At 45.8% G+C, this 24,102-nt stretch overlaps 1 protein-coding gene across 3 annotated transcripts in view; it reads right to left on the minus strand.

Annotated features, from left to right (window-relative positions):
* Positions 1-6,811: 6,811 nt before the first annotated feature.
* KIF13B (kinesin family member 13B) overlaps positions 6,812-24,102 on the minus strand; it is a 129,897-nt gene continuing 112,606 nt past the window's right edge. For 2 of the 3 annotated variants that reach the window (XM_017830471.1, XM_017830470.1), the window contains exons 38-40: positions 17,199-17,261; positions 14,707-15,727; positions 7,749-12,238 (exon numbers count right to left, since the gene is read on the minus strand). In XM_017830471.1, the coding sequence (XP_017685960.1) occupies positions 11,946-12,238; positions 14,707-15,727; positions 17,199-17,261 (1,377 nt within the window). In that variant the 3' untranslated portion in view covers positions 7,749-11,945. Of the gene's footprint in view, positions 7,223-7,748; positions 12,239-14,706; positions 15,728-17,198; positions 17,262-24,102 lie in introns of those variants that run through there. The other variant, XR_001877313.1, reaches the window with a different exon arrangement.

Genomic DNA, 24,102 nt, shown 5'->3' on the forward strand with positions numbered 1-24,102 from the left:
CTTCTTCCACAGGTAGTTTCTTTTTATCTTCCATCCAAGCTCCTTCACATCCTGATCATCCTATTTTTTCCTGGTTTACCAATGGTTTTTCCATACTGAAGTGCTCTGACCTGAACCTGTTGTTTTTACAGTCCCCAAATACAGGATATATACTGTTTCCACCCTAATAAAAAGCAATCCAGTGTAGGGCTGAAGCTTAGGTTTGATCCAGCCTTATGAAATCTTCCCGACTTTCTGCTCCAGGGTTTTCCCAGCATGGATAACTAGCAGGTCTCCCTTCCCTCACTGCAGTTTGGATGCCTAGATAAGAAAATCAGGGAAATAGTGACTTCTAAGTATAATAATTTAAATTATTTCTTGGACTTCCATTCCCTCTCTCCCCTTTCACTGTCTTGGTGACTTGTGCCATCTTCTTTCTCACAGAATCCCAGAATGGTTTGGGTTGGAAGGGACCTTAAAAACCATCTTATTCCACCCCTGCCATGGGCAGGGACACCTTCCACTATCCCAGCTTGCTCCAAGCCCCATCCAACCTGGTCTTCTCCTTCTGTTTTCCCTGTACAGGCACTTTATTACCTACAAACAGTGTATTTCTGGTTAAAACCTCTTTGAATTCCTTTAATACTTCCTCAGTCCAAGTTTAGAGACATTCACCTTTCCTTTGGCCTTTCAGGTGGTGCTGTATCCATTACTTAATTGAAGTCTAAATTTATATTGTCCACAGCAGAGAGTAAATATGACCAGTTTTGCCTACTTTCACCATTAAAAAAAAAATTAGCTCATAAATTCAACCAATTTACAACAGGTTCTTCACTTGCAGCCTCCTGTGTGAGAGAAGGTGGTTGGACCATGGGAGAGGGACAAGGTGGGAGCATTTTTTTCATGGAATCATAGAATGGTTTGGGTTGGAAGGGACCTTAAAGCTCGTCTCATTCCCACCCCTGCCATAGGCAGGGACAACTTCCAGAGACCAGGTTGCTCCAAACCTTTCTTGTTCCATTTTATTTTGTCTTGCTTGCTCTTAGTATTGGAACCTGTTTTAAATTGGAGTGGATTTTCCTGGTTCAGGTGCTGTTGCCTGCTTTAAATAGGAGAGTTTGGGACAGGATTTGCACAGGATTTGCACAGCTTTCCCAGGAGTGTGGTGGTTCCCTTTGTCACTTCGTTCACCCAGGGTTTGGGATCACTTTTTGCAGCCAGAGTAGCTTATTATTATTGTTCTTATTAAGTTATTTTAGATTTGAAGATGATTGGAAAAACTTGAAGTTACTTTTCCAAATGAAAAAGTAGAAAAAGCAGAGTTTGGATTTTGAGTTTCCCATCTTTCAGTGGATAACATTGAATTTTCTATTTCTTTTTTTTTGGCTTCTGCCTAAATTTGAGTGTCATCTTGAGAAACTTGTGCTGAACTGAAGGTGGTGACTTGTTTTTAGTTGCTGTGGGACCAGAGCCCTGTTTGGTCTTTCCTGAGGGACAGATTTTCCATCCCATCACCCGTTGCAATACAAACCCAAAAGCAAAAACCCTTTTTGCCTTGATTTTGGCTCCGGGAATGTCTCAGCAAAGCCGACCCTCCTTAATTTTGCTGCCAGAGTTGTCCTGGGTGGTTCCAGGCAGCACTTCTCCCACCAGTGCTGCTGGCTTAGACTGGGAAAGCCCTGTATCCCTCTGGAAGTCAGATGTCAGATCCAGTAGGATGAAGCGATGCCATCGTGCTGCAGAACCCCCGTGGGAAAGGCTCTTACCTTAAAGATAATCCAGGAATAACAGGTTTAAACTCCATGTAGTTCCATAGCAGTTCTGTCAAAGGGTGACAAGTACAAGTCAGTTGTGGCCATGGGGAGCACTATTTTCCTGACAAATTGCCTTGGCTGTCTTCCTCTTGGTCTTTATGATCTTCCCAAGGCTGCCGAAAGCCCGGGAAGTGTGAAATATGTGCAGTACTTTTTGAATTTTAGGGTTTTTTAGTTAGTGTCAATTTTAAAAGTGCCTAAGTGAGGAACAGGACTCCAGAGTGAGCTGGAGGAATAGGAGTAGACCTCATTTCCCTCTTAAGAAAAGAGCCCTCCCTGCATCCCTCCACACATCCCTCCAGATGAGTCCAGAGCCCGGCAGAATCTGGCTGGAAAAAACTCTGCTCCTTCCTCCTCTTGGTTTTCAGTCTGGTGGGGGATGGGGAGTGGAGCTCATTTCTCAGCCAAACCTTTGCAATCTCTGATTTGGGGTGGATGGCAAAGAGGGGGGAAGCCTGGATAGGATTCAGTAGGAAACTGCCTCTTGGATTGCAGATCCAAAGGGCCTTGTGTGTTAAACATCCACCTCTGGATAACCAGACTCGGGATGGAAAAACCTAAAATGCATCTTTGATCTCTCATTTTGGAATCATGAAATGGTTTGGGTCGGAAGGGACCTTAAAGATCATCCAGTCCCACCTCATGCCATGGGCAGGAACATCTTCCACTATCCCAGGTTGCTCCAAGCCCCGTCCAACCTGGCCTTGGACACTTCCAGGGATGGGGCAGCCAAAACCTCTCTGGAATCCCAGAGGCAGTTTCTTCATATATTTTGAATTATTTCTAGGTTTATCATAGTGGCACCTGCTAAACATTTTATCAAAATAATCCTGACTGTTGACAGGTGGTTATAATTTTGTAAAGGTGAGAATTTTATGTAGGTTTTAAAGAAAAAAAAAAAAAGATACCGATGGTAGTTTAAAAATTTATGTTAAAGGAGAATTTCTTCTGACCAGAGTGAAAGGAGATAACAGAACACTATGAAGGTGTTTTAGTACCACTTAAGGGTTCAGCAAATGAAAGCAATCCATATGTAGATGTTTTATTTTTCATTAGGAACAAAATGTTTTCACTCTGACAACTGAACGTGCGAGGTGGGAAAGCCTGGGGAATGTCTGTTGGCAAGGAAAGCTGTGAGGACTCTTCTGCAGAGAGCAGAAAATCAGCCTGTAGGGTGTGGATGGGAGTTGATATAAGCAATGATCCTGTGGGGATCCTAATGGGAATCAAGAGTTTGTGGAGCCTGTGGCACACACGGACCCTTCCCCTGCTCTGAGATGCCTTTTTGAACTGATACTCTTCTCTGAACCAAGTGATTGTCACGGACAGTGGGTGACAACAGATCAGTGTAGGGAGTGTCTCAAACCTAGAAGGGAAAGGGTGGTGGAACAGCATCAGAGCCACACAAAAATGGACCAAACCCCCAGCAGAGCACAGGGGGAGGGTCATGTTCCTCCTGTCCATGTTTGTGTGTCTTGGTTTTGTCCCACTGATCTTGGCTTGGGGGTCGTGCCAGCCGTGTCTCCGGGCCGTGGAGGGGCGTGTGGGATGGCTCCAGTCGCCTCCTGTCACTCCATGTGTCACCAGATCAGTGATCCAAGAGTGTCCCATCCCTGCTGGTCGCTCCAGCGGGTCCTTTCCTGTCCATCCCTTCCTCTGTTGGCATCTCCCACCTTCCTGTTTGTTTGCCCCGACCAAACTGGCCCCTGTGTCTCATCTGCTGTAGGTGTCCCACCTACCTCAAGAGGCAAAACATGGGATCCTGGAGTGGTGTGTTCCCACTCTGGGCTGTTTTCCATGAGCACTCGCACACACACACACACACACACACACACACTGGAATGTATATTCTCCTCCCCCTCGCCCCCAAATAACCTCTTGACCCGATCCTTGCTGTAGCCACCACCAACTCCTCTTGCAAATTGGATGCTGCTTTAAATGTGAAAACAAATGTTCAAGAAGCTATAAAACCTGAATGAAAGCTAAAGCTGAATTTATAAAGCCTTGTTGCATATGAGCCAAAAGTGCAAAAAGCTCTATATAATGAACTAACCTGCCACTCATATAAATATAAATATATATAAATATATTAAAATCAGACTGTTCTACAAAATTGTGTATTTGTATTTTTGTGTACGTACAATTTTCTGCTAAGCAGAAGGAGGATGTAGTATAGGATGATGTGAGAAGAGATTTTGTTTAATCATATTTCTTTGTTACTTATTTTTGTTAACATCCAGATGCCTGTCTTTGTCTTATGTGTATGACACTGTTCCAAAGGTGCAGTATCCCTCTCCCGCCCCGCCTTCAGCCTCCTCCACCAGGAACGAGTCAGGTGATGCTGCTCATCATCATCATCTTCATCATCATCAAACCCTTCAGGTACACCCCGGTCTTGATCTTAAGGGCTGCTTGTTCAGCTTAAAGACAAGATATTTCACGTTGCTCATCATCATCAAGTCAAATATTCCTGTGCTGGTTGATTCCTTTTCGTGTGGTTGTCCTCTGAGCACCATCCACAGTCCGTGGTGTCCTTGCTGCTTTGGCCCCTCAGCCTGGCATTTCGGGGGGAAAACCATGAAGTCGGATAAATGTGGGGGGAGGATGAACAGATCCTCGTGGTGGGAAGTTGTTTATGGATAAAGAGGTACCAGGGAAGCAGTGGGGTGTCCCAGGGGGTGGATCTCTGGCAGCACCATGAAGGGGGTGATGGAGGAAGGGGCCACGGGGAGGTTTGTTCCCCACAGCTGGCTGCTGAGGGGGAGCTTTGCTTTCAGGAAGGCAGGTTGGAGAGGTGATGGGTTGTAACTCTCCCTGTGCTGCTTCAGGAACATCCTTCCATCCCAGGGGCATCTCTAGTGGCTTTGGGGCAGTTTGGGCCTCTGATTCAAGGACAGTTGGAGCAGCCTTGTGAGACAGGGTCCATCTGCTCACAATGCCCTTGCAGTGAAGACACTGATGGTTAAGAATATTCCACAAACCTTCTCCAAATCACTGCCTTTACCTGCAAGGTGCCAAAGACTCATTGCAAGGAGAGAAGGAATAGTTTAGAAAACTTGAGACCCCTTGGTGTGCTTGGGAATTGTTATTTATCCAGGGAAAGAAAGGGTCAGAGGAGAACTGGATAAAACAGGATGCAGTGGAATAACTAATGCAGAGCTTTGGGCACGAGGTGATGGAAGTTCCCCTTCAGTTCCACCCCAGACCCTTGAGGAAACCAGCCCAGGTGTTCCCCCCCGAAATGCAGGTGAGGGTTTATGTCCATCACACACCTTCCTCTGCTGGCAGGTGCTGCGAAAACCCCAAGCATCAACCTCTTCCCTTGTGTCCTTTCCTGTTTTTTTTCTTTTTTAAATTCATGAGAATCATTCATTGTTTGAACCGACCCGCGGCCCAGGGAGAGCGATACTGCACCTTTACACGTAGGGCTCATATTTATAACAATGTGTAATGACTGTAGCAAAAGTCCTTGTTTCTGTATGTGAATGGACAGAGAAACAAGTGCTCTATTGTATTGATTAAAATAGTTCAAATGAGTCCTGTATCATTGTATCTCCTATTCTGGATTAGTGCCTTTTGGACAGTAGACTGTTCTGTAATTAAAATGTAGTATAACTGCTTTTTTGTACAGTTTTGTTTTAATAAAACTTTTTTTTAATTTGTGTTTATTTTAGTATTGTACCTATTAGAAAATAAAAATGTATAACTCAAACACTGACACGTTTCTTCTGTTGTGCTTTCTGTGCAGAGCTGGTTTGGGGTGGGAGCCAAGACTGGGTGCAAGTGAGACCTAAAATGTGTCATGAGAACTTAGTGAATGGAGGAAATATTGACTTGTTTGCTCAAGGAGCTGTTGAAGGTCTGGAGGGAGCAGATTTCGGTAATAAAACAAAAAAATATGTTGAATTATTGAGTACAGGTGTAATTTTGAGACGCCAAAGGCAGGAGGGGGCTGGGGTTGCCGTTTTGTCCTGGCCTGATTGGGCTCAGCATCTCGGGGGTCTCAAGCTCCCACCCCCATCCTCAGCTGCCAGACCTCCTGTGTTTGCTGAGGGGAAGGGTGGTTCTGAAGGGACCAGGATGGGGATCATGGACTCATGGAATGGAATCGGTTGGAAGGGACATTAAAGCTCAGTTCCAACCCTCTGCCATGGGCAGGGACACCTTTCACTATCCCAGGTTGTTCCAAGCCCAGCCTAACCTGGCCTTGAACGCTTCCAGGGGTGGGGGACCATGGGGCTGTCATCACCTGTCTGCCCCTCCTGCCCCCCAGCTTTCCAAAGGGCACATGGAAAATAACAAAAAAAAACAGGCCCTGCTGTAAATCAGTGCTGGCTCAAGATCTGGAATCAAAGGCTAAGCCCCCAGAACTGTTGGGTTTTGAGCCATTTTTATCATTGGGTTTGCTTTTTTTTTTTCTTTACAAGTTAATCCCCAAACTGTTTCTTTCTAAGAAATTGCCATCATAAGGAACAACTTGGCCATTATGATGGAGCTCTTGCCCACCAGGGCTGGTTCTCCCAGCTCATTTTCTTGGGAGAAGGGGAATGTGGAAGGACTTGGACAGGAGGGATCGTGACAGGACCTTTCCCAGCATGGTTGGGTGCACACGGAGCCCCTTCCCAGGGAGAGCAGTTCCTGTTGCTGCCATGGGCTGAGGATGAGGGATGAAGCCCTCTCCTCGCTTCACAAATGAAAACTGGGAATACAGAAAAGCTCCATTTGGAGATCTTTTAAAAATCAAATAAAAAAAGATGAACAAACCCACCCTGGAGGCCTGTGCTTTGCAAAAAAGCTCCAGTCCAGCCCATTTTGTGCCTTTTTTCCCACGAGGAACTGGCTGATCAGGGCAGAGAGTTGGAAAAAAACAATTAATTCATCGGAGTTTGGCGTCCAAGGGTGAGCAAAACCCCTTGTGAAATCTGCCCAGCTCCTGGCTGGACAGCTCCTCACCAGGCTCCTCCTTCCCTCAGGGGCTGCTGAAGGCAAACAAGGCCGATGGAAGTGGCATTAAATTGAAATAAAATGGGAAAAAGGTGAGTTGTTGTTTTGCTTTTTTTTTAATATTATTTTCCTGCTTGTTTTGATCGGTGCCTTTTCAAACCAGCTTTGGCTGAAGAACAGAACGTGGCAGCACAGGGAAGGTGTTACAACCACCTTCCGGGAAGAGCGGGGTTTGAACAAAGTGATGCCACTTCAAACAGCTCCTGTGTTTCAGCCAAAAAGTGGGGGGTTTTTTCTGGTTTTTTTTCTTTTTTTTTTTTTTTTTTTTTTCAGAAGGTAAAACATTAAAGGGAAGTGGCTTTAAGGAGGAAAAAAAAAAAAAAAGCTGTGTTTTCGTGTGCTGATTGCAAGACAACGCCGATAAAAATACTTCTTTGCTCACCGACTTCCAGTGGGGATGGTGGGATCAACGCGGTGTTTGTTGCCTAGAAAAAGAGCCAAGATAAAATAAAACCACCCCTCAAGAAAAAAAATCACAGTCAAACCCTGCCAGGTGTTTCCAACATGAAGCTGTATTCGGGAGAAAAATGGTGCCAAGGAGAAAGGGAATAATGTGCCCCAGGGAGGGGTTTTAAGATCATCTCAGTGCCCTGGAATACTGAAGAGGGGACTCGTCACCCCAAGGCCTTTTTGACCCACAGGGCTGGTTCTGGCAGTTCCCTGAAGCAGCAACCTCCTCCCCTGCAGCTGTCCCCAGACTCCCACCTTGCCATGGATATGAGGAAAAATTTCTTCATGGAAAGGGTTGTCCAGCCCTGGCACGGCTGCCCAAGGGTGGAGTCCCCGTTCCTGGAGGGATTTAAAATCCTTGTGGATGTGGCACCTGGGGAATGGCTCAGTGGTGGCCTGGGAATAGCTAAACTGCATCTTGGAGGACTTTTCCTACCTAAACTATCCCTGATTAGGTGTTTAACACTTTGGTGACACAGACTGGCCCAACAAAGCACAGACTTCCCAGCTCTAAAGAAGACGTTTATTCAGGTCCTGCAGGCGGCATCGCACGTATATAATACAATATTACAGTCATTTAGTTTTGTACAGATACAATTAAAAACTTTACAGCTCATTACAAAGTCTCTTTGGATTTCAGCTCATTTAAAGTACACAGAGCCCCCCCCTCAGTGGCAGTGACCCCTTGGTATGTACAGACCCCCGACACGGACACACGAGCTGGGACTGGCTCCCCTGGGGGGACAAGGGACATGGGTGGGGGCTGCAGGGAACCCCAGCGGTCCCTGGGTTAGGAGGAGGGTGGAGAGGGCAGAAAAAGAGAGGAGATGGAGGAACAAGACACTTATTCATGACCCCAGCTCAGGGTGTCGTGTAGTGTGACCAGCCTGCACCGTTCCCTATCGCCACCGTCCTTCCCTAAAATCCAGGCAGTCCAAGGCTGGGAGACCACCCGGCCCCTCCCCTCTGGCTGCTGCTCCAGGGATAAGGCACTGGGAAACAACGTCTTGTGCAAAGAACTGGCAGTGCCAGTGGAAGGACAACGCGGGCACCGGCACGGACACGGCTCCGGCAGCTCCGAGATGGCACCAACTGGGATGTGCAACACCCAGGCTCTGCTCCTACAGGGATTCACCACTGGGTGGGAACGAGGGGGTTCCTGGTTTGTAGGAGAGCACAGGGGGGTTGAATATCCCACCTCCCAGGAGCTTCCACCTCAACCACGGACAAAACTCTGCTTAAGGACTCGGGAGGCGTTTCCACACAGAATCTGTTTCCATCAGTTTTCCTCAACTAAACCACATCACCAGCCACCAGAGAGCCAAGGCCCTTGGAGAAAACAGGCAGGATTTTGGACACGGAGATCAGAAAACCTCAAGAGCTGAACATAACACAGGAACAAGCCTTGGTTTGGAAAAAAACCCAAAAAGTCCCTCTGAGAGGCCTCCTCTACGACACCCCACATCCCATGGGGCAGAAGGGACCCACGTGGGGAGGAGAGGACCCCCCTGTGGACACAGGGATGGATGGTGCCTTTCCAACCCACCAACAATTTTCCACACCAGAATCGGAGACCCTACATTTCAGGGACACAGCCAAGATTGAACCCCCGAGGACACACCAGAGATGAGACACTCACAACAAATTACACTTTCCTGCATTAAATATTCTCCTTCCCTGTATAAAGTGCATGAAAATCTTGGAAAATATGCATAGCTAGTCACACAGCAGCCTCAGTGCTGGGCGGTTCCAGTTAAGAGCACCTCCTTCTTCAGGCTGAGAGTAGAGATTTTCTGATGTTAACAATAAAAAATATGTATTATTAACTTCATGATGGTTTTTAACTGTGTTTCTGGTTAGTTGGCTTAGCTGGTGTGAAATAACAGATGGCTTTGAGCAGAGGAATGTGCACTCACCGTGCCAAAATCTTGGAAAATATCTTTAGGAGAAACCTTGTGTGCCCAGGAAAGCTGTGGGGGAGCAGGAGGGAGTCAGGGAAGTCCTCCAGGAACATCCTCGTGGCTGAATTTGATGAGTTTGGCTTTCTCGTGCTGCATCGGGGTGATTTTAGGGTGGAATCTGAGGAGAGGTTTAGTTTCAGAAGTCCAAGAAGATGGTGAAACCCAAGAGGGCTCTGAGACTCTCCCTCCACAAAGGCATTGAGGGCTCTGGTGGCAGAGCCACTCGTGCTCATCACCCACTGATGCCTGGAAGCATCTCAGCCCTAGTGAAGACTTTTGCTTCCAGGACAAGTTATCCCAGAGGAGGCAGCAAGGATGGTCTGTTAAACCATCCTTCACACCCCTCTCCACGGTTCTGTAACATGACAGAGGGCAGGAGGAAGGCAATCCAGCCTGGATCAGTCGGGTGCAGCCTCCAACCACGTGCCCCAGGTGTGCAAACACCAAAATACGTCCTCACGTGGTCGGAGCTGGGGCACAAACAGGCCAGAGGAATTTATAGTGGGCAGCAAAGGCAGTGAAATATTAACCCAGCTGCCTTTGCTCGGGCCCTTCCCTCCTGCAACCTGGACACCTTTCCGTGGGTCCCACGGAACTCCTGGTTTCACAGACAGCGGCGCAAGAAAAGAGGCTTCAAAAGGACTTGGGCAGGTTCTTCCCTTCATACCTCCCCCAAAGGGGACACCAGGCAAACATGGAGGAGTTTTAAAGATACCCCTAAATCCAGTAACTGAAATGCTGAGACTAAACCCACACAACTACAGGGGAGGGGCTGTTTCACGTCAGCTACTTCCAGCAGCCCATCGGAACAAAGTGCATCAGAAACGTGGTCAGGGCGGAGTTCAGAGAACTGACCAGGCAGTGTTTAAGAGGCATTGAATTCATTAGACGGTGGTCCTTCACCAGCAAGAGTCATCAGACCCCAGAGTTGTATCTATAAAACCAGTTTTAATTTTAAAACCCGGGATTTTAGCATCTGAATTCTTTACTCCCAAATTCCTGCCGTTCGCGGCTCGGATGCACAGGAGCTTCGTGCAAAGGAAAAGGAGGGAAAAACTGTACACTAAAAATACCTTAAAAAGCTGCTCTGTACATTTTATATTAAAGGTTTCTTGAGGAAAATTTAGGAAACACTGAAAAGTAGTTACACCAAGCTGGAAGGATACACAAATCCCTGGAAGTCCTATGCAGGCTGCATCGGAACCCAGCCCGCTTATTTCAGCTACAGATTAGTTTCTATTTTAATTTTATTCCTTCTGCATAAATGATATTAATTACAGTAAATCAGCATAATTAGCTCCTTCTCTGAGCATCCCTATCTCCTCTGATGACAATGTAGCTTTCCCTTGGACCTCGGAACCAGATGGTTTAAGGCACTTGGATACCCACGGGCAGCGGCTGGATCGATATTAGAGTTTAATCATTGATTTAACGTCCTAAATAGTCCCCACACAGCTAAAACATCTATTGCTCAAGCTCTCCAGTCCCCCCAGGATGACTAAACAAGACACAAACAGCTCAGAATAGTAAAATCTGTGGCTTTTCCATGATTTGTTAGAAAATGAGTGTGTGCAGGTCAATCTGTGCGCACTTGTGGACACACCTACGGACACACGTCACCTGTGCCACAGGCAGTTAAAAACCAGCCACAGTTACCACAAATAAAATCAAGTTTTATAAAAACTCCCACTTTAAAGAGGGAGCTGGGTTTTGGGGATGAGCTGGCGACGGAGGCACCTCCTCTTTGGACCGGCGCTCGGGATGGTGCTGGGAGAGGCTCCTCTGCGGATGATTGTAAAGCGCAAACATTTTGTGTTTTAAAAGAATAAATAAAAATAAATAGACTGGATTAATCCCATTATGAGGACAGAGATCCCCTGCTTTGCTTAACTGGTAAAATTTCAAGGGTCTCCAAAGGTTGGGTGGGAACATGGAAGCACTTGAGTGCTGATATCTCTGCAAAAATCCTCTTAGCCCACTGGGAAGAACCAAGGGGAAGGTCCTGCCACTCTGGGGAAAGTGAGAGGGGATCCTGGCACGGTGAGAGTGCACATTAAATGGATCAAAAATATTACAGAGCACATCACGGGCCTTCTCCCATTCCCACCAAACCAGGTGGAAAGACTGTGCTGATGTCCACAGGAGAGTGGGACAATGGGACAGTAACCCACACAGGCACTGGTTCCACTCACAAAACCCATGGGCTTTTTTAAATATAAGGGGTTTGAGGGCTCTTTATTTCCCAAAAAGTTCTCTGTTCACTTCCCTGCCTGTCTGGAATCATCCCAACTTCGCCCTTTCACTGTGGATTCCGCCACAGAGACGCAGCTCTTACGGAACTGGAAAAGAATTGTTGTTTAGGGGAGGCTTTTTAGAATCGCCCTGTACACCGAGGGGGGTATTTTGTAGCTGCTGGGAAGCCACTCCACGATCTGAACAATTTACCTCTGGAAGTTGGAAGACAGGGAGGTCACACCCACCCACCGCCACGCGCCATCACCGGCCGTCATCGGTCACCCCCCGGAGCGCCACGATTTGTAACAGGAAACGAAGGATGGAGATCCAGCACCATGACAAGGCAAGGAATTATCGTGTCAATCACCCAAAGCAGAGAGAAGAAACCCTTCATTAGTGTTTGCCACCAACTGGGAGTTCGGATGGGTCGGTTTTCTCTTCCCGGAGCCGTCGGCTCCGCCGGCCGCGCCCCGCGGCCTTCGCCGCGCCGACTTGGGCTGCCTCAGTTTGCCCAGGATTTCCTGTTCTCCGCGTTCTTCTGGCTCTTCTCCAGCCGCAGTGTGGATCCTCCCTCTGCCTTGGCCAGGGCTGTGAGGGAGGCCAGGTTGGAGGCTGAGCCGGAGAAGTTGCCGCTCCGCCTGTTCTCGGCGGCGGCTCCTCCCTGCAGCCTCAGCCCGGTGCTCCGCCGGCGCGTCGGGCCCGTGGCCCTTCTGACTCTGCCCGGTTTCACCAGCAATCCGTACCCTGGGTTGCACCTGAAGTACTGCTTCCCTCCGATGGAGCCGTCGTTCTTCCCTGTGGCAAGAGAACCAGAGAATCACGGAATGGTTTGGCTTGGAAGGGCCTAAAACATCATCTCGTTCCAACCCCGACACCTTCCACTATCCCAGGTTGCTCCAAGCCCTGTCCAACCTGCCCTTGGACACTTCCAGGAGTGGGGCAGCCACAGCTTTCTCTGGGCAACCTGTGCCAGGACCCTCACAGGGAAGGATTTTCTTCATAGAAAATGGGATTTATTCTGTGTAAATGCAAGAAGGAGGCAAGGAGAACATTCTGGAAGGAGAAATGATTGTTCCCTAAAAATACACCCCGGAGGTAAAACTTCCCTGCTGAACAACAGCAAAGCCACTGCACAGAGACAGTGACTCGGAACAGGACACTCCATCTAGTCCTTCCCTCCCCACTTGCTATTCAGAGGAATTCTTTGATTTCCCCAAAAGTGGTAAATAATCTGTTCCATTAGCAAAGGAGCAGGAAGGAAGAGAAAAAAAAATTTAAAAGAGCATTTGGCTTTCTGAGTTGATGTTTGTAGTTGAGAAGAGTCACTGTTTCCATGTCATAAACCCTCCACAGAACAAACAGGAAGAAATCAAAAATCTCAATTTCCCCCAGGACAGAGACCAATCCCATCCGTAAAGAGAATGGGGAAAAAATCCAACAGCTCTTTAAATGACATAAAGTCACCCCATTTATTTCAGGGGTGTTTCCTTCTTTCTATCACCATCACCACATTGGATGTACCCTCATGTGGCCAGGACTTGGACTTCTATCCCTGTTTGCAGTGTGACAAAGACACAAGTTTTGTGACTGTATTCCCCAAGTGAAGCTCCAGATGTGCCAGAAGCCATTTAAGCTCCAACAAATCAGGGTCTTAATCCTTGTGGAAACAGAAGGGGGGAAAAAAAATCCAGTAACATCAGCGGTTGAGTTCTCAGCAGGCCAAAAATCTCACGACTCTTCCATGGAAGCTGATGCTTCTTGGGATGTGCAAATGGAATTAGCACCATGGGCTGGAGCAGCCTGACAGGGAGGGAAGGTGACCTTCCAAAATTGAAGTAAATCTGTAAATACATATATAAGTTTTATTTTTTTTTTAAAATAAGGTACAAATTCAGGACTGAGAAACAGGACTAGAGCTTTCAAAGGGATCAGAGCTGCAGTTTGCTTTCCAGGATGGCAAACTCAGGAGGGTGTTCTGAAAGCAGCTGGAAACACACGGCCCAGTTTAGCTTTGATGAGCACACCGTGCACAGGGAAGATAACTGCTCCTTTCATGGGAGCTCTGGATCCTGGACACAGTGTTTATCTGGGTGAACAGCTCCCATCCCAGGGAAATGTGCAGCCTTGGGCACCCTGGGATGTGCTGATTCACCAAACAGAGCTGCACTGCAGACTGGGAATGCTGCAGACTGGGAATGCTGCAGACTGGGAATGCTGCAGCCTGGCCAAAAGGATGGAAATAAGGAGCTTTACGTGCCCTGGGTAACCCAAACCCTCTCACTATCAAAGGCAGCTGCTGCCTGTCTCTTGGATTTTCCACTGTCTTTCCCAAATCCTGCCTGCTCCTGGAGAAAAAAAATGCCAGGAAAGCAGACAGGAACCTGCAGAGGAAAGGGGTTGGGAAGCCTGAGGCTCCAGCAGAAATCAAATCCCAGCCACCATCTTCCTTTCCTCTTGTGCTGGAGACACTATTTTTCCACAACAGCACAGAGGAACAGGAACAGCCTCCCCAGGAACTGCACCCTGGTTTCCAAAAATCATGTATTACAGCCTAAATTCTGGGAATTCCACAATTGCACAGGTAAGAGTCAGACTGGGATGATAAATGAGAAGGTGAAAGAAACTTTAAATTACCTGTATGACATGATGGGCAGTGTATGATTATTTCCCACTGGTTTTCCCACATACAGGGGTGTGTATATATATATTTATATATATAAAAATATATATATATACACACATACAGAAATAGACTTTTGCAATTTTACAGCTTATTTTAAAATAGATTATTAAGAGACCTATTATCTCTTAATACCTATTAAGAGACTTTGCAACTCATTTAGCCTAAAAGTCCCTTTTCTCAGTTAAATCCCACAACTCCTGCTGTGTTTGGACACCTTCATCCTCAGAGTAGAAGCCCAGAAGGGAATTCTATGGACACAAGGCCTGTCTCCTGCAGCTACTACTTCCAAAACTGCATGGAAAAGCAATCCTGGTTCCTACTTCCACTGCAAGAAGCCAAAGAAATGACTGAAAAGGGACAGTGTGGGCAGTGAATCATAGAATGGTTTGGGTAGAAGAGGCTGGAAGTGAGAGCTGGTTTGGAAGAAGGTTACAGCAGGGAAAACCTTTTATATTTCCCTTCTCAAAATCCCCCCCAGCAATGGGTAATGAACCCCCCACCCCAAAAAAGCAGCCTTGGGATGAGCACTGCCAGCACGGACACACCGGCTGCTTCCCACCTGCTCCAGAAAACATTTTACCTGAAGGCAAATCCAGCTCGACACCAACCCACGTTCCCTCCTGGAAGTCTGTGGGCCCAACATATCTAACAATGCCTGTCTTATTGGTGCCAACTGTGACATATTCTCCCTCTTTCAGCCACTCGGGAATTTCATTGGCGTCTTCGGAGTCGGAAATCACCTCCAGCTTTTCCTCTTCCGTCTCTGATCCGTTGTGGTTCAGCCCACGGGAAGTGGACGCGCTCTTTCCTCCTTCTCGCTGCTCTTCTGTGTTTAGGGAACACGTGGGATCTGACCCCAACATGCTCGTGAAGGACTTCAGCTCCGATGTCTTGACTTTCTGGATTTTGAAGGGGGAGGCTGCAGTGCCAGGCTGGGACAACTGGTCAGGATGAACCTGTGGCTTGGGAAACCCCCAACCTTCCGAAGCCCCAGAAGCCACTTCTTTTTTCCTAGCTTGTCCTGCTGACTCCACTGATTGTTTGGACAACGACTCCTTCTTTGGAGTGGAGGTAGAGAGAAAGGGTTTTGCATCAGTGGCTACAGAGGCATCGTGTCCCTGCTCGCTCGGAGTCCCAGGAGATGTGCAAGATTTTGATTTCAAACTGTTTCCATTCACCTCAGGGCCGTCTCTGGGTCTTGGGTGAGCACTTTGAAGGCTGAAGGCGGGTGGGCTCTCCCTCTTTGTACCAAAAGAGCTCTCGGAAGCACCGTCCGAGTGTCCTGGAATGTCAGAGGAGACCTGAGCCACCGTGGGAGCCGGGAAGTCACTCCCTGCAGGGATTTGACCCCCTGGCTGAGCCCCAGCATCGCTTCCCGCTGCGAGGGCCTCCGAGAGGGTGGCTGTGGACACACTGTGGGAGAAGTACCCACTGGAGGCTTCACTCAGAGGGCTTGGAGGCCCCTCCTGGGAGTCCTGTGCTTGGGAATCTCCCGTGGGCTGCTGCAAAGGCACTTTGGGTGTCTTTTCCGGGCTCTTGTCCACCTCGGGCGCCTGCACCGTGGTTTGGAATGGCTGTTTCCCTACTTCCTCTTGGTTCATCTGAAACAGAGAGCACAGGGAACGTGGGGCTCTGTTATCCAAAATATGTGGGCTAAAAGCACACGTACAAGACCTGTGGGAAGTCCCAAGGCCTTCAGCTTCTCTAAATCCCCGTGCAGCTGCAACCTGCAGAAGATGGAAGCTGATCCCAAGTCAGCTCTGCAAACCTGGGAGGATTGTCAGCTCACTCCTTCCATTAATAAGAAAAGTGTCAACCCCAAGAAATACGTCCCCCAATATTTACTGAGAAATTATTTATATTACAGGGAATGGTCATTTGCTGTTTGAACAGCAGGATTTATATGGAATGGGAACCAGCCATGATCTATAAGTCTCTCACAGTTATTTGGCTTAATTCTCCGGATTGATAAATCACGTCTCTCCCCCTAAACTGTCATTTATGTCCCTGTTTCCAAATGCCATTCCCACCTCAACGCCGCCGGCACCACGCACTTCCAGAGTATGAAATTAACTGCCCCTCATGAGATTAACAGCCCATTTCAGTGATGTATTTCTTGGCTGTAAAGTTTACTAAATCTGATAGATCAATATCTTTTGCCAGCACATGTACTCTAAAAGATTAGGATGTCTCTAAATCTCTTTGGGAGGGAGGAGATTGGAGGGAGGGGGGAGAAAGAGAGGTTGGAGGATGGCAGATTTGGACATGCCCTGTCTCAGGTGGATATTGTTGTTTATTATTCAAAATATTGTGATTTTTATAGTGGTTAAGTGTTCCAAACTACAGGATTTTCCTCTTATTCTCGAGTGTCTTTTCCACTGGAAGTGTAAGCAGCGTTTGGAGAAAGAGGGATTTGATTGGATTACAGGAATTTCAGAACCAAAGGCTGGCTATTGCTAAGTGAAATGTAATACAGAAAGGGTTTTTTTAAAAATATTCCTGCAGATTAAAGACATTTTTAGCTCTTCTACGGCCAGGGTGGTGTCTACATGTCTACTGCTCTCCCTTTGGGTTTTCCCTTCAGATAACACACAATTTTTTAAGACAATAAAAGCCCAGTGGGAGGAAGCTGAGAGAGAACTTCATGAGACTGAAGTTCTGCTGAAAAGTGGGAGATCACAGGCTCTATTTTCTCTCCATCTTAGCAAGAGTACTTTTTCCACATTTTATCATGGTAAAATGGAGAATTAACTCCACACTCGGAATAACAGACACGTTCTGTTTATGGACAGTGTCAGAGGCTAGAAATTTAGCCTTTAAAGCAGCAAAGCAGCTCAATTTTAGCTAATTAACTGCTAATTTTTTTCAAATATAAAAGTGTAACCAACAATAGAAGGGGAGATTTTAACAGGACCTAAAAAATTTCAGCAACACTCCCTGCATTTCACTGTCTCACCATGAGGCAACAGAAGAAGTGCAACAGGTTTTAAGCAGCTGATGCAGGAGTTGCTTTTGCCACCTCTGGAAGGTGAATGTAAAAAATTCCCGCATCACATCCTGGGATGTGCTTACCTGTCTTATCCTGGCAGCACTGGCATCCACACTGGCTGACTGAACCATAATTCGTGGGACAGCCTGTGGGAAGGAAAAAAAAAGAGAATCATTCAGTTAAAGGATTAAATATTGTCAAACTGGTGAAGATTAAAGCTTGTATTTGAAATTTTAGAAACATAAGTAAACCTCTCTCATGAGATGATGGAGGACTAAACCAGACTTTCAGTATTGAAAAGGGAGTTCCTAAAAAAAGAGGGAGAGGGAATTTTTACATGGGTAGAGGGAAGAGTTTTAAGATAAAAGAGATTTAGGTGAGATATTGGGATGAAATTGTTCCCTCTGAGGGTTGGTGAGGCCCTGGCACAGGTTGCCTAGAGAAGCTGTGGCTGCCCCATCCCTGGAAGTGTCCAAGGCCAGGTTGGATGGGGCTTGGAGCAACCTGGGCTAGTGGAAGGTGTCCCTATGCATGGCAGGGGGTAGAATGGGATGATCTTTAAGGTCCCTTCCAACCCAAACCATTCCATGATTCTACAACTATTTTACTGCATTCTGGTGACACACTCTGAAGAGGTAAAATCCTTAACCAAAGCATCCCTGAACTGTAACACACAAACACCTACAAGGACAAAATTCACAGGGGACAAAGTTTTCTTTCATGCAGCTGCTCAAAGGCAGATCACTGAGCAACCAGATGACAGAGAGAGCTGAGGTGACCCTGGTCTGGCAGTGAAATCCTCAGCTTTAGTCCATCAAACACTGGAACAGCATCTTGCCTTTCACGGCACAGGCTTTGATATGAAGGCATTGACAAGGAATGTCCCTCACTTGCTCCATATTCAGGTTTTTATGTTAAAGATCTGAAATAATCACCCTCCTAAGACTAGAACAGCACAGTGTGACACTTGACTATAAATCTGAGGCTGTCACCTTGGGCTGTCGTGACACAGGAGGGAAAGGGACACCAGTGCAATGGAGAACCTTGGGAAAGGGAAGCATGAAGAAAAAGAGAAAGAAGAAAGAGGCAGAAACATCTCTCTAGCACTGTTAAATAACATCCTACAGGTGCAGGTGCACTTTCAGGGACAGAGCTCTTTAAGGGAGGCATGTTAGACAATCTGGGAGCAGTTTGCTTTTATTCTCTTTTCTCCAAGTGACTCAAGAACTCCTCCTCTACAAATACACAGGCAGGGCCATCTCCCAGACAAGTGATTTCCAGAATTCAACAATCTATTTAAAGAACCAAAACCTTCCAGCTGAAGAGTAAGGAATCTTCTCTTGCATCCCTTTAAGTACAGGAAAGCAGGAATCTGACTAATCTTATCCCCAAGAGAAATAAACATGGCAGAAAAAACCAGCTATTATTTATACAGAGATTGCCAGGCATTAAAATAAAACGTGGCAAAAAAATATAAAGACTAAAGGTGGACAAAACTCCAACAGGGTCACATAGAGGATCCAAACAATTTTTTTTTAAGGCATAAAAGCTTCATTTCAATGAAAGAAAGGAGGGAAGGGGTTTGCCTGTCATTAAACCTGCTAAATGGAAGTTCACCACCGAAATTGGATTCAGAGGAAACAGGCTCAATTTTGGGGGCAAAAGGTATGAGCATTTTGGGGTCCTCAGTGGGACAGGACCTGGGGTTCCAGGAAGCAAATGATGACTTGAATCATAAAATAAACACAGCTTTGGGGCTCATGACCCAGGGGTTTTCACACACCTTGTACTCCAGATCTTCACCCTCCTTTGGAATGAAGTGTTAATCTTCTAAGACAAAAGAATTAACCTGAAAACAACTGCAGGGCTGACTTGTGACCGAGCCCAGAGATAGTTTAGAGCAATGAAAGGTGCAGGTACTCAGACTCATCCTAAGCAGTAACTCAGACACATAAGGATAACTTGATTATTGTAAAAGCCAAGTCTTTCACTTTAATGAAGACCAGAGAGGAGAGGGATTAACTTCCCTATGAGAAAATCCTGCAAATTTTGGTTTAAGAGAGGCTTATCAGGGTGTTAAAGGGAGCAGAGTGTTTGGCAGAGCACTTATTCTCTCTTCCACCACCTCTGAGCCATGGGTTGGTCCATTTTGGGAGTGTTATTAAATATCACCTTTAATGTCAAAAATATCCATAGTCACAAGGCTTTAGGGCTAATCCCTGGGCAGGCACTGACACAGCACTTTAAACCTTTGGCTGAACCCCAGTGAGGAGCCAAGGCTCTTGAATTCAAATTATCCTGGTTAAATATCTCCATGGCCCAGTGCTAAAAACAGCATTTTGGCAGCTCACAAAGGGTGGGCAAAGGAAAAGCACTGTCTGTGTTGTTTCCACATCACTGTGTGTGACCTGACACAGGGACCAGGAGCTCCAGCCAGCTCCAGGCTCTCCCACTGGCACCAGAACTTGCTCCTTTTCTCCCATTTTCTCCCAGTAAATGTGCCATCTCCAGGATCTGCTCCAAGGTCCAGCATTATTATCCAGAGATAAGCACTGAGAACTGGAATAAGGAAAAGTATTTAAAGCCATTTCTCAGTTCCTTTGATTTCCATTTCTCCCTTTAAAACAAATAAACGGAGAAAAAGTGTTTTGTTTTGTTTTGGTTTTTTATCTCTCAACCCCCCTCAGTCTTACAGCCTGCAAATCCACAAAAATCTAAAACTCCAGTTGGTATCAAATAGCAAAAGAGTGAAAATAGCAAAAGAGAAAAACCCTTTAATCACTCCCCATCAAGTTCTCCTCCTGAAAGGATGACAAATCTCCAAACTACAGTAACTTTGCCAAGCAATGTTTAGAAAAACACAGAGAAAAAAAGCAATTATGAGAAGTGGCACCTGCCCAACTTCGGTGTTGACAAGAAGCAGATGGGCAGAAACACCCTCAGTGGGGCAGGAAGGGCACCAAACCAGATCCAGGGGATGAAATGGAGTCAAGTTTCTTGGTGGGAAGGCTGAAAACAAAAGTGTTTGACTTTCTGTGAAGGCATTACTGGATGAAAAATATTTCTGAATCGAGAGCCAAATTCTACCATTAAATGTTTGTAGACTGCTAAACTAGACATATATATATTTATCCACTGGCAAAACATGACCCTTTTACAGTGATAATTTTTGGCACAATTTCCTCAACCAAGCTGACAAAACACGGACTAAGAGGGACCATGAAAGCAATTCACTTTAAAGCATCTTTGAATCTTTGTAGAACAAAAATCGGCTTTTTCCTCAGAGCTGCAGTGAGTTTATGAAGATGTAAAGGAGCTCAACTGGCAACCCCAAAACCCTCCATGTCCTGGGCTCATCCCACAGCCTGGGCAGCAGGGGAGGGGGGGATTCTGCCCCTCTGGCCCCTCAGGTGAGACCCCACCTGCAGAGCTGCCTCCAGCCCTGGGGAACAACAGCACAAGGACGTGGAGCTGCTGGAGAGAGTCCAGAGGAGGCCACGGAGATGCTCCAAGGGCTGGAGCCCCTCTGCTCTGGAGCCAGGCTGGGAGAGCTGGGGGGGTTCACCTGGAGAAGAGAAGGATCCAGGGAGACCTTAGAGCCCCTTCCAGTGCCTAAAGGGGCTCCAGGAGAGCTGGAGAGGGATCTGGGGCAAGGGCTGGAGGGACAGGACACAGGGAATGGCTTCCCACTGCCAGAGGGCAGGGAGAGATGGGAGATTGGGAAGGAATTGTTGGCTGTGAGGGTGGGGAGGAGCTGGAATAGATTGTCCAGAGAAGCTGTGGCTGCCCCATCCCTGGAAGTGTCCAAGGCCTGGTTGGACAGGGCTTGGAGCAACCTGGACTAGTGGGTGGTGTCCCTGCCCGTGGCAGGGGGTGGGATGAGCTGATCTTTAAGGTCCCTTCCCACTCAAACCATTCCATGATGATTCATAAATCTTTTATTTCTAAGAGTGCACATTTTCTGGTCAGATGAGAGGTCACTTTGCACATACTTTGAGGTGACCAAAAGAGAGACCAACCTGGTCTCTCTTGCTGAGCTTGACCAGGAAAAGCAATTGTGCATCTCACCCCACTTACAGAGGCACCAAAATTAATCCTGAATGAACTCTTTTTCATACCATTTTTACATATCTACAATGGACACCTCTTCTAAGAGCTCAGAAGAACACATTTGGTATTTCTGTGCCATTAAACATTTTGTAAAACACCTCTGGCAATGGTGACTGATGACTTCAGTACAAAGCCTTTGATTTCATGTCACTGGATGAAAATCCTTCAGTGCTAACACAGACTGTGGACAAAGTTCAGTGGCAGTGACAGAACAGATCAGGCCAGAGCATCCAAGGATTATCCTCCAAGCTCCAGAAATGGTTTAGCCAAGGTTTTAGCTGATGCAATCCTAAAAGGGGATTATCCAAAACTTCCACTGATTTTTTCCTGTGCTTTCCCGTCCACAGACAGGAGTGACTGAGCTCAAGGACCCTCACACTGACTTATGATCACATAATTTTTTAACAGCATCTACTGGAAACTTCTGCAGTGGGACATAACAGTTCATTAAACAGATTTAAATCAGTTTTGAGCACTCTGGGTAAAACACTTGCACAAGACATCCACAGAAATGCAGGGTGAATTCCAAATCCCATAGGGCATAGCCAGAAAAAGTTGAATCCATTTTAAAAAGGTCCTCCCCCAACAATATTCCTCTCTAAATTATTTTAAAATTGAGGGGAAAGTCAATTATCACTCAAATAGAAATTCTCCTGCCTTCCAAAAGGAGATCTGGAACCCAGCACAAGTTGGTTTGATGATTTTTTTGGTGTTTGTTCATTTTATTCTCTAAAGACATTTAAATATTAACCCAAACAAACCCCTCTTATTCCACTCTCCATATGTGGAACATTTCAGCCTGTGACTTCTGAATTCCCCATTTCTGGTATATTTTATGCAAAATTAACCGTACCATCTTCTGTGCAGCTAAATTACTTCATTTCTAGGTCCTGGCAGATTAAAAGGGTAACTCATCACCATATTTAAGTTGGTTCTTAAAGAAGTTTGAGTGGTTTGAAGCTTTCAGAGCCACTTTTCCATCCTCATTCTCATTAAAAACTATTTGTATGAGGATGAGAGCGAAAACTGAGCTCAGAAAGAAATCAAAACACCAACAACTGAGTCACAAGAAGGGGACACATATGAGCTCAGCTGGCCACAGAGGATCTGGTGAGCTATGCTGATTACAGCATTCAAATGAGTTTCTTTTTGAAACTCTGAAAAAAAAGGGCCTTCAAGATGTTAAAGAAGGTTCTCCAAGGCCACATTATTTAGATTTGATTAAGGAATGTCAGTTGTAGCAATTATACTGTGCACCATGCCCATCCATGAAACTGTTATTTCTTTTAATGGACTGCCAGAAAAGGGGTTTTGTCTATTTAGAAAGCTTTTCATTAACTGCATTTCATTAGTTTTTAAGATTAATTACTGTGGCTGCATGAGAAGGTGAAAGAGAAAAGAACTGACAGCTGCCCTCTCTCTCCGTGTGTCTACACCACATTTCTACACCACGAAACAAAAGTGAATTACATTAGCACATGGATATTCAAGGAGTTTATTATTATTTTTTTTTTAAAGATAGCTGTGATTTAAGATCTCTCATTTAGGCCATGTGCCAGCAAAAAGACATTTGAGCATCCAGCGTGGTTCTCGAGTAGGAAGGTGACCAAAATCCACTCACCAAACTGCTCACAGGAATTTTGCTCCTGCCACGGCAATGTCAAAATCCAGAAGCTGAATTTAATATGTACATTTTTAATGTTGGCACCCAGTGATGCCCTAAAATGTAATTACACGGGCAGTTCCTGGAGATCAACGGGGTCATAAGGGAAAGACCAGGAATTCTGCTTGGTGCACACCAGGAAAGCCTCAGCACGTCAGTAAAAAAAGGAACTTCAGTTCCTACATCATACAATTAAGCACAGAGAGGTGAAACCCTGATTCCTCATCCCCCTGCGTATTTTACACAAGTATTTTGCACTTTTCCCCATCAGCAGTGAGGGTCAGAAGGCTCTAAATCTCACACTCTGTGAGCTTTTTAAAGAACAAGCTGGGAAATGAAAAGCAATTCCAGCCATGGAAAAAGGTTTAAATATTTGGCTTTTTTTAAAATTTATTTACAGACTACTGGCAATTAATTTAAAGGCATCAGATAAGGGAGAAGATAGGCAATAGGCATTTTCTACCTTTAAAGTATATAAACAGCTTCATCAGAAACCAATCTTTTAGGTACATAAACAGCTTCATCGGAAGCCGTTCTGCCAGTTACATAAAGAATCCTATTATGCCAAATTAATTCAATCTAACTAATTAGAGAGCAGGAAGTTCTTTCAATTATTTTATGTGCTGTCTGAGAAACACACTTGAATACGAGAGCAGATTTCATTAATTGCGGTTCATTATTCTCCAGATTAGTTACTAAACTTGCTTCAGAAGGTCAAAGACAGCAATTTTGTTCACTGCCACCACCTTGACTGGAATGTCTCTGCTTTTTTTTTTTTTTTTTTTTTTTTTTTTTTAATATAATAAAAAAGGGTATTTTCAATTTTCTCTGCTTCTTTTTGAAACTGAAGCAACCACTACAAACAAAAACAGCACCAGGAAAGATCATTTTGTGAAGGTAATTCGGTGTGTGCTCGCTCGCTTTAAGGTTGATGCCAGTCTGAGCAGTGGCACAACTGAAATAGAAAGCTGGCAAAATAATAAAAATAAAATGATAAAGAAGGTGTTTTGTATTTTCTCTGCTTCTTTTTGAAACTGAAGCAACCACTACAAACAAAAACAGCACCAGGAAAGATCATTTTGTGAAGGGAATTCGGTGTGTGCTCACTCACTTTAAGGTTGATGCCAGTCTGAGCAATGACACAACTGAAATAGAAAGCTGGCAAAATAATAAAAATAAAATGATAAAAAAGGTGTTTTGTATTTTCTCTGCTT

This window comes from Lepidothrix coronata, unplaced genomic scaffold (assembly GCF_001604755.1).
Source record: "Lepidothrix coronata isolate B3197 unplaced genomic scaffold, Lepidothrix_coronata-1.0 Scaffold179, whole genome shotgun sequence".
Classification (NCBI taxonomy): domain Eukaryota; kingdom Metazoa; phylum Chordata; class Aves; order Passeriformes; family Pipridae; genus Lepidothrix; species Lepidothrix coronata.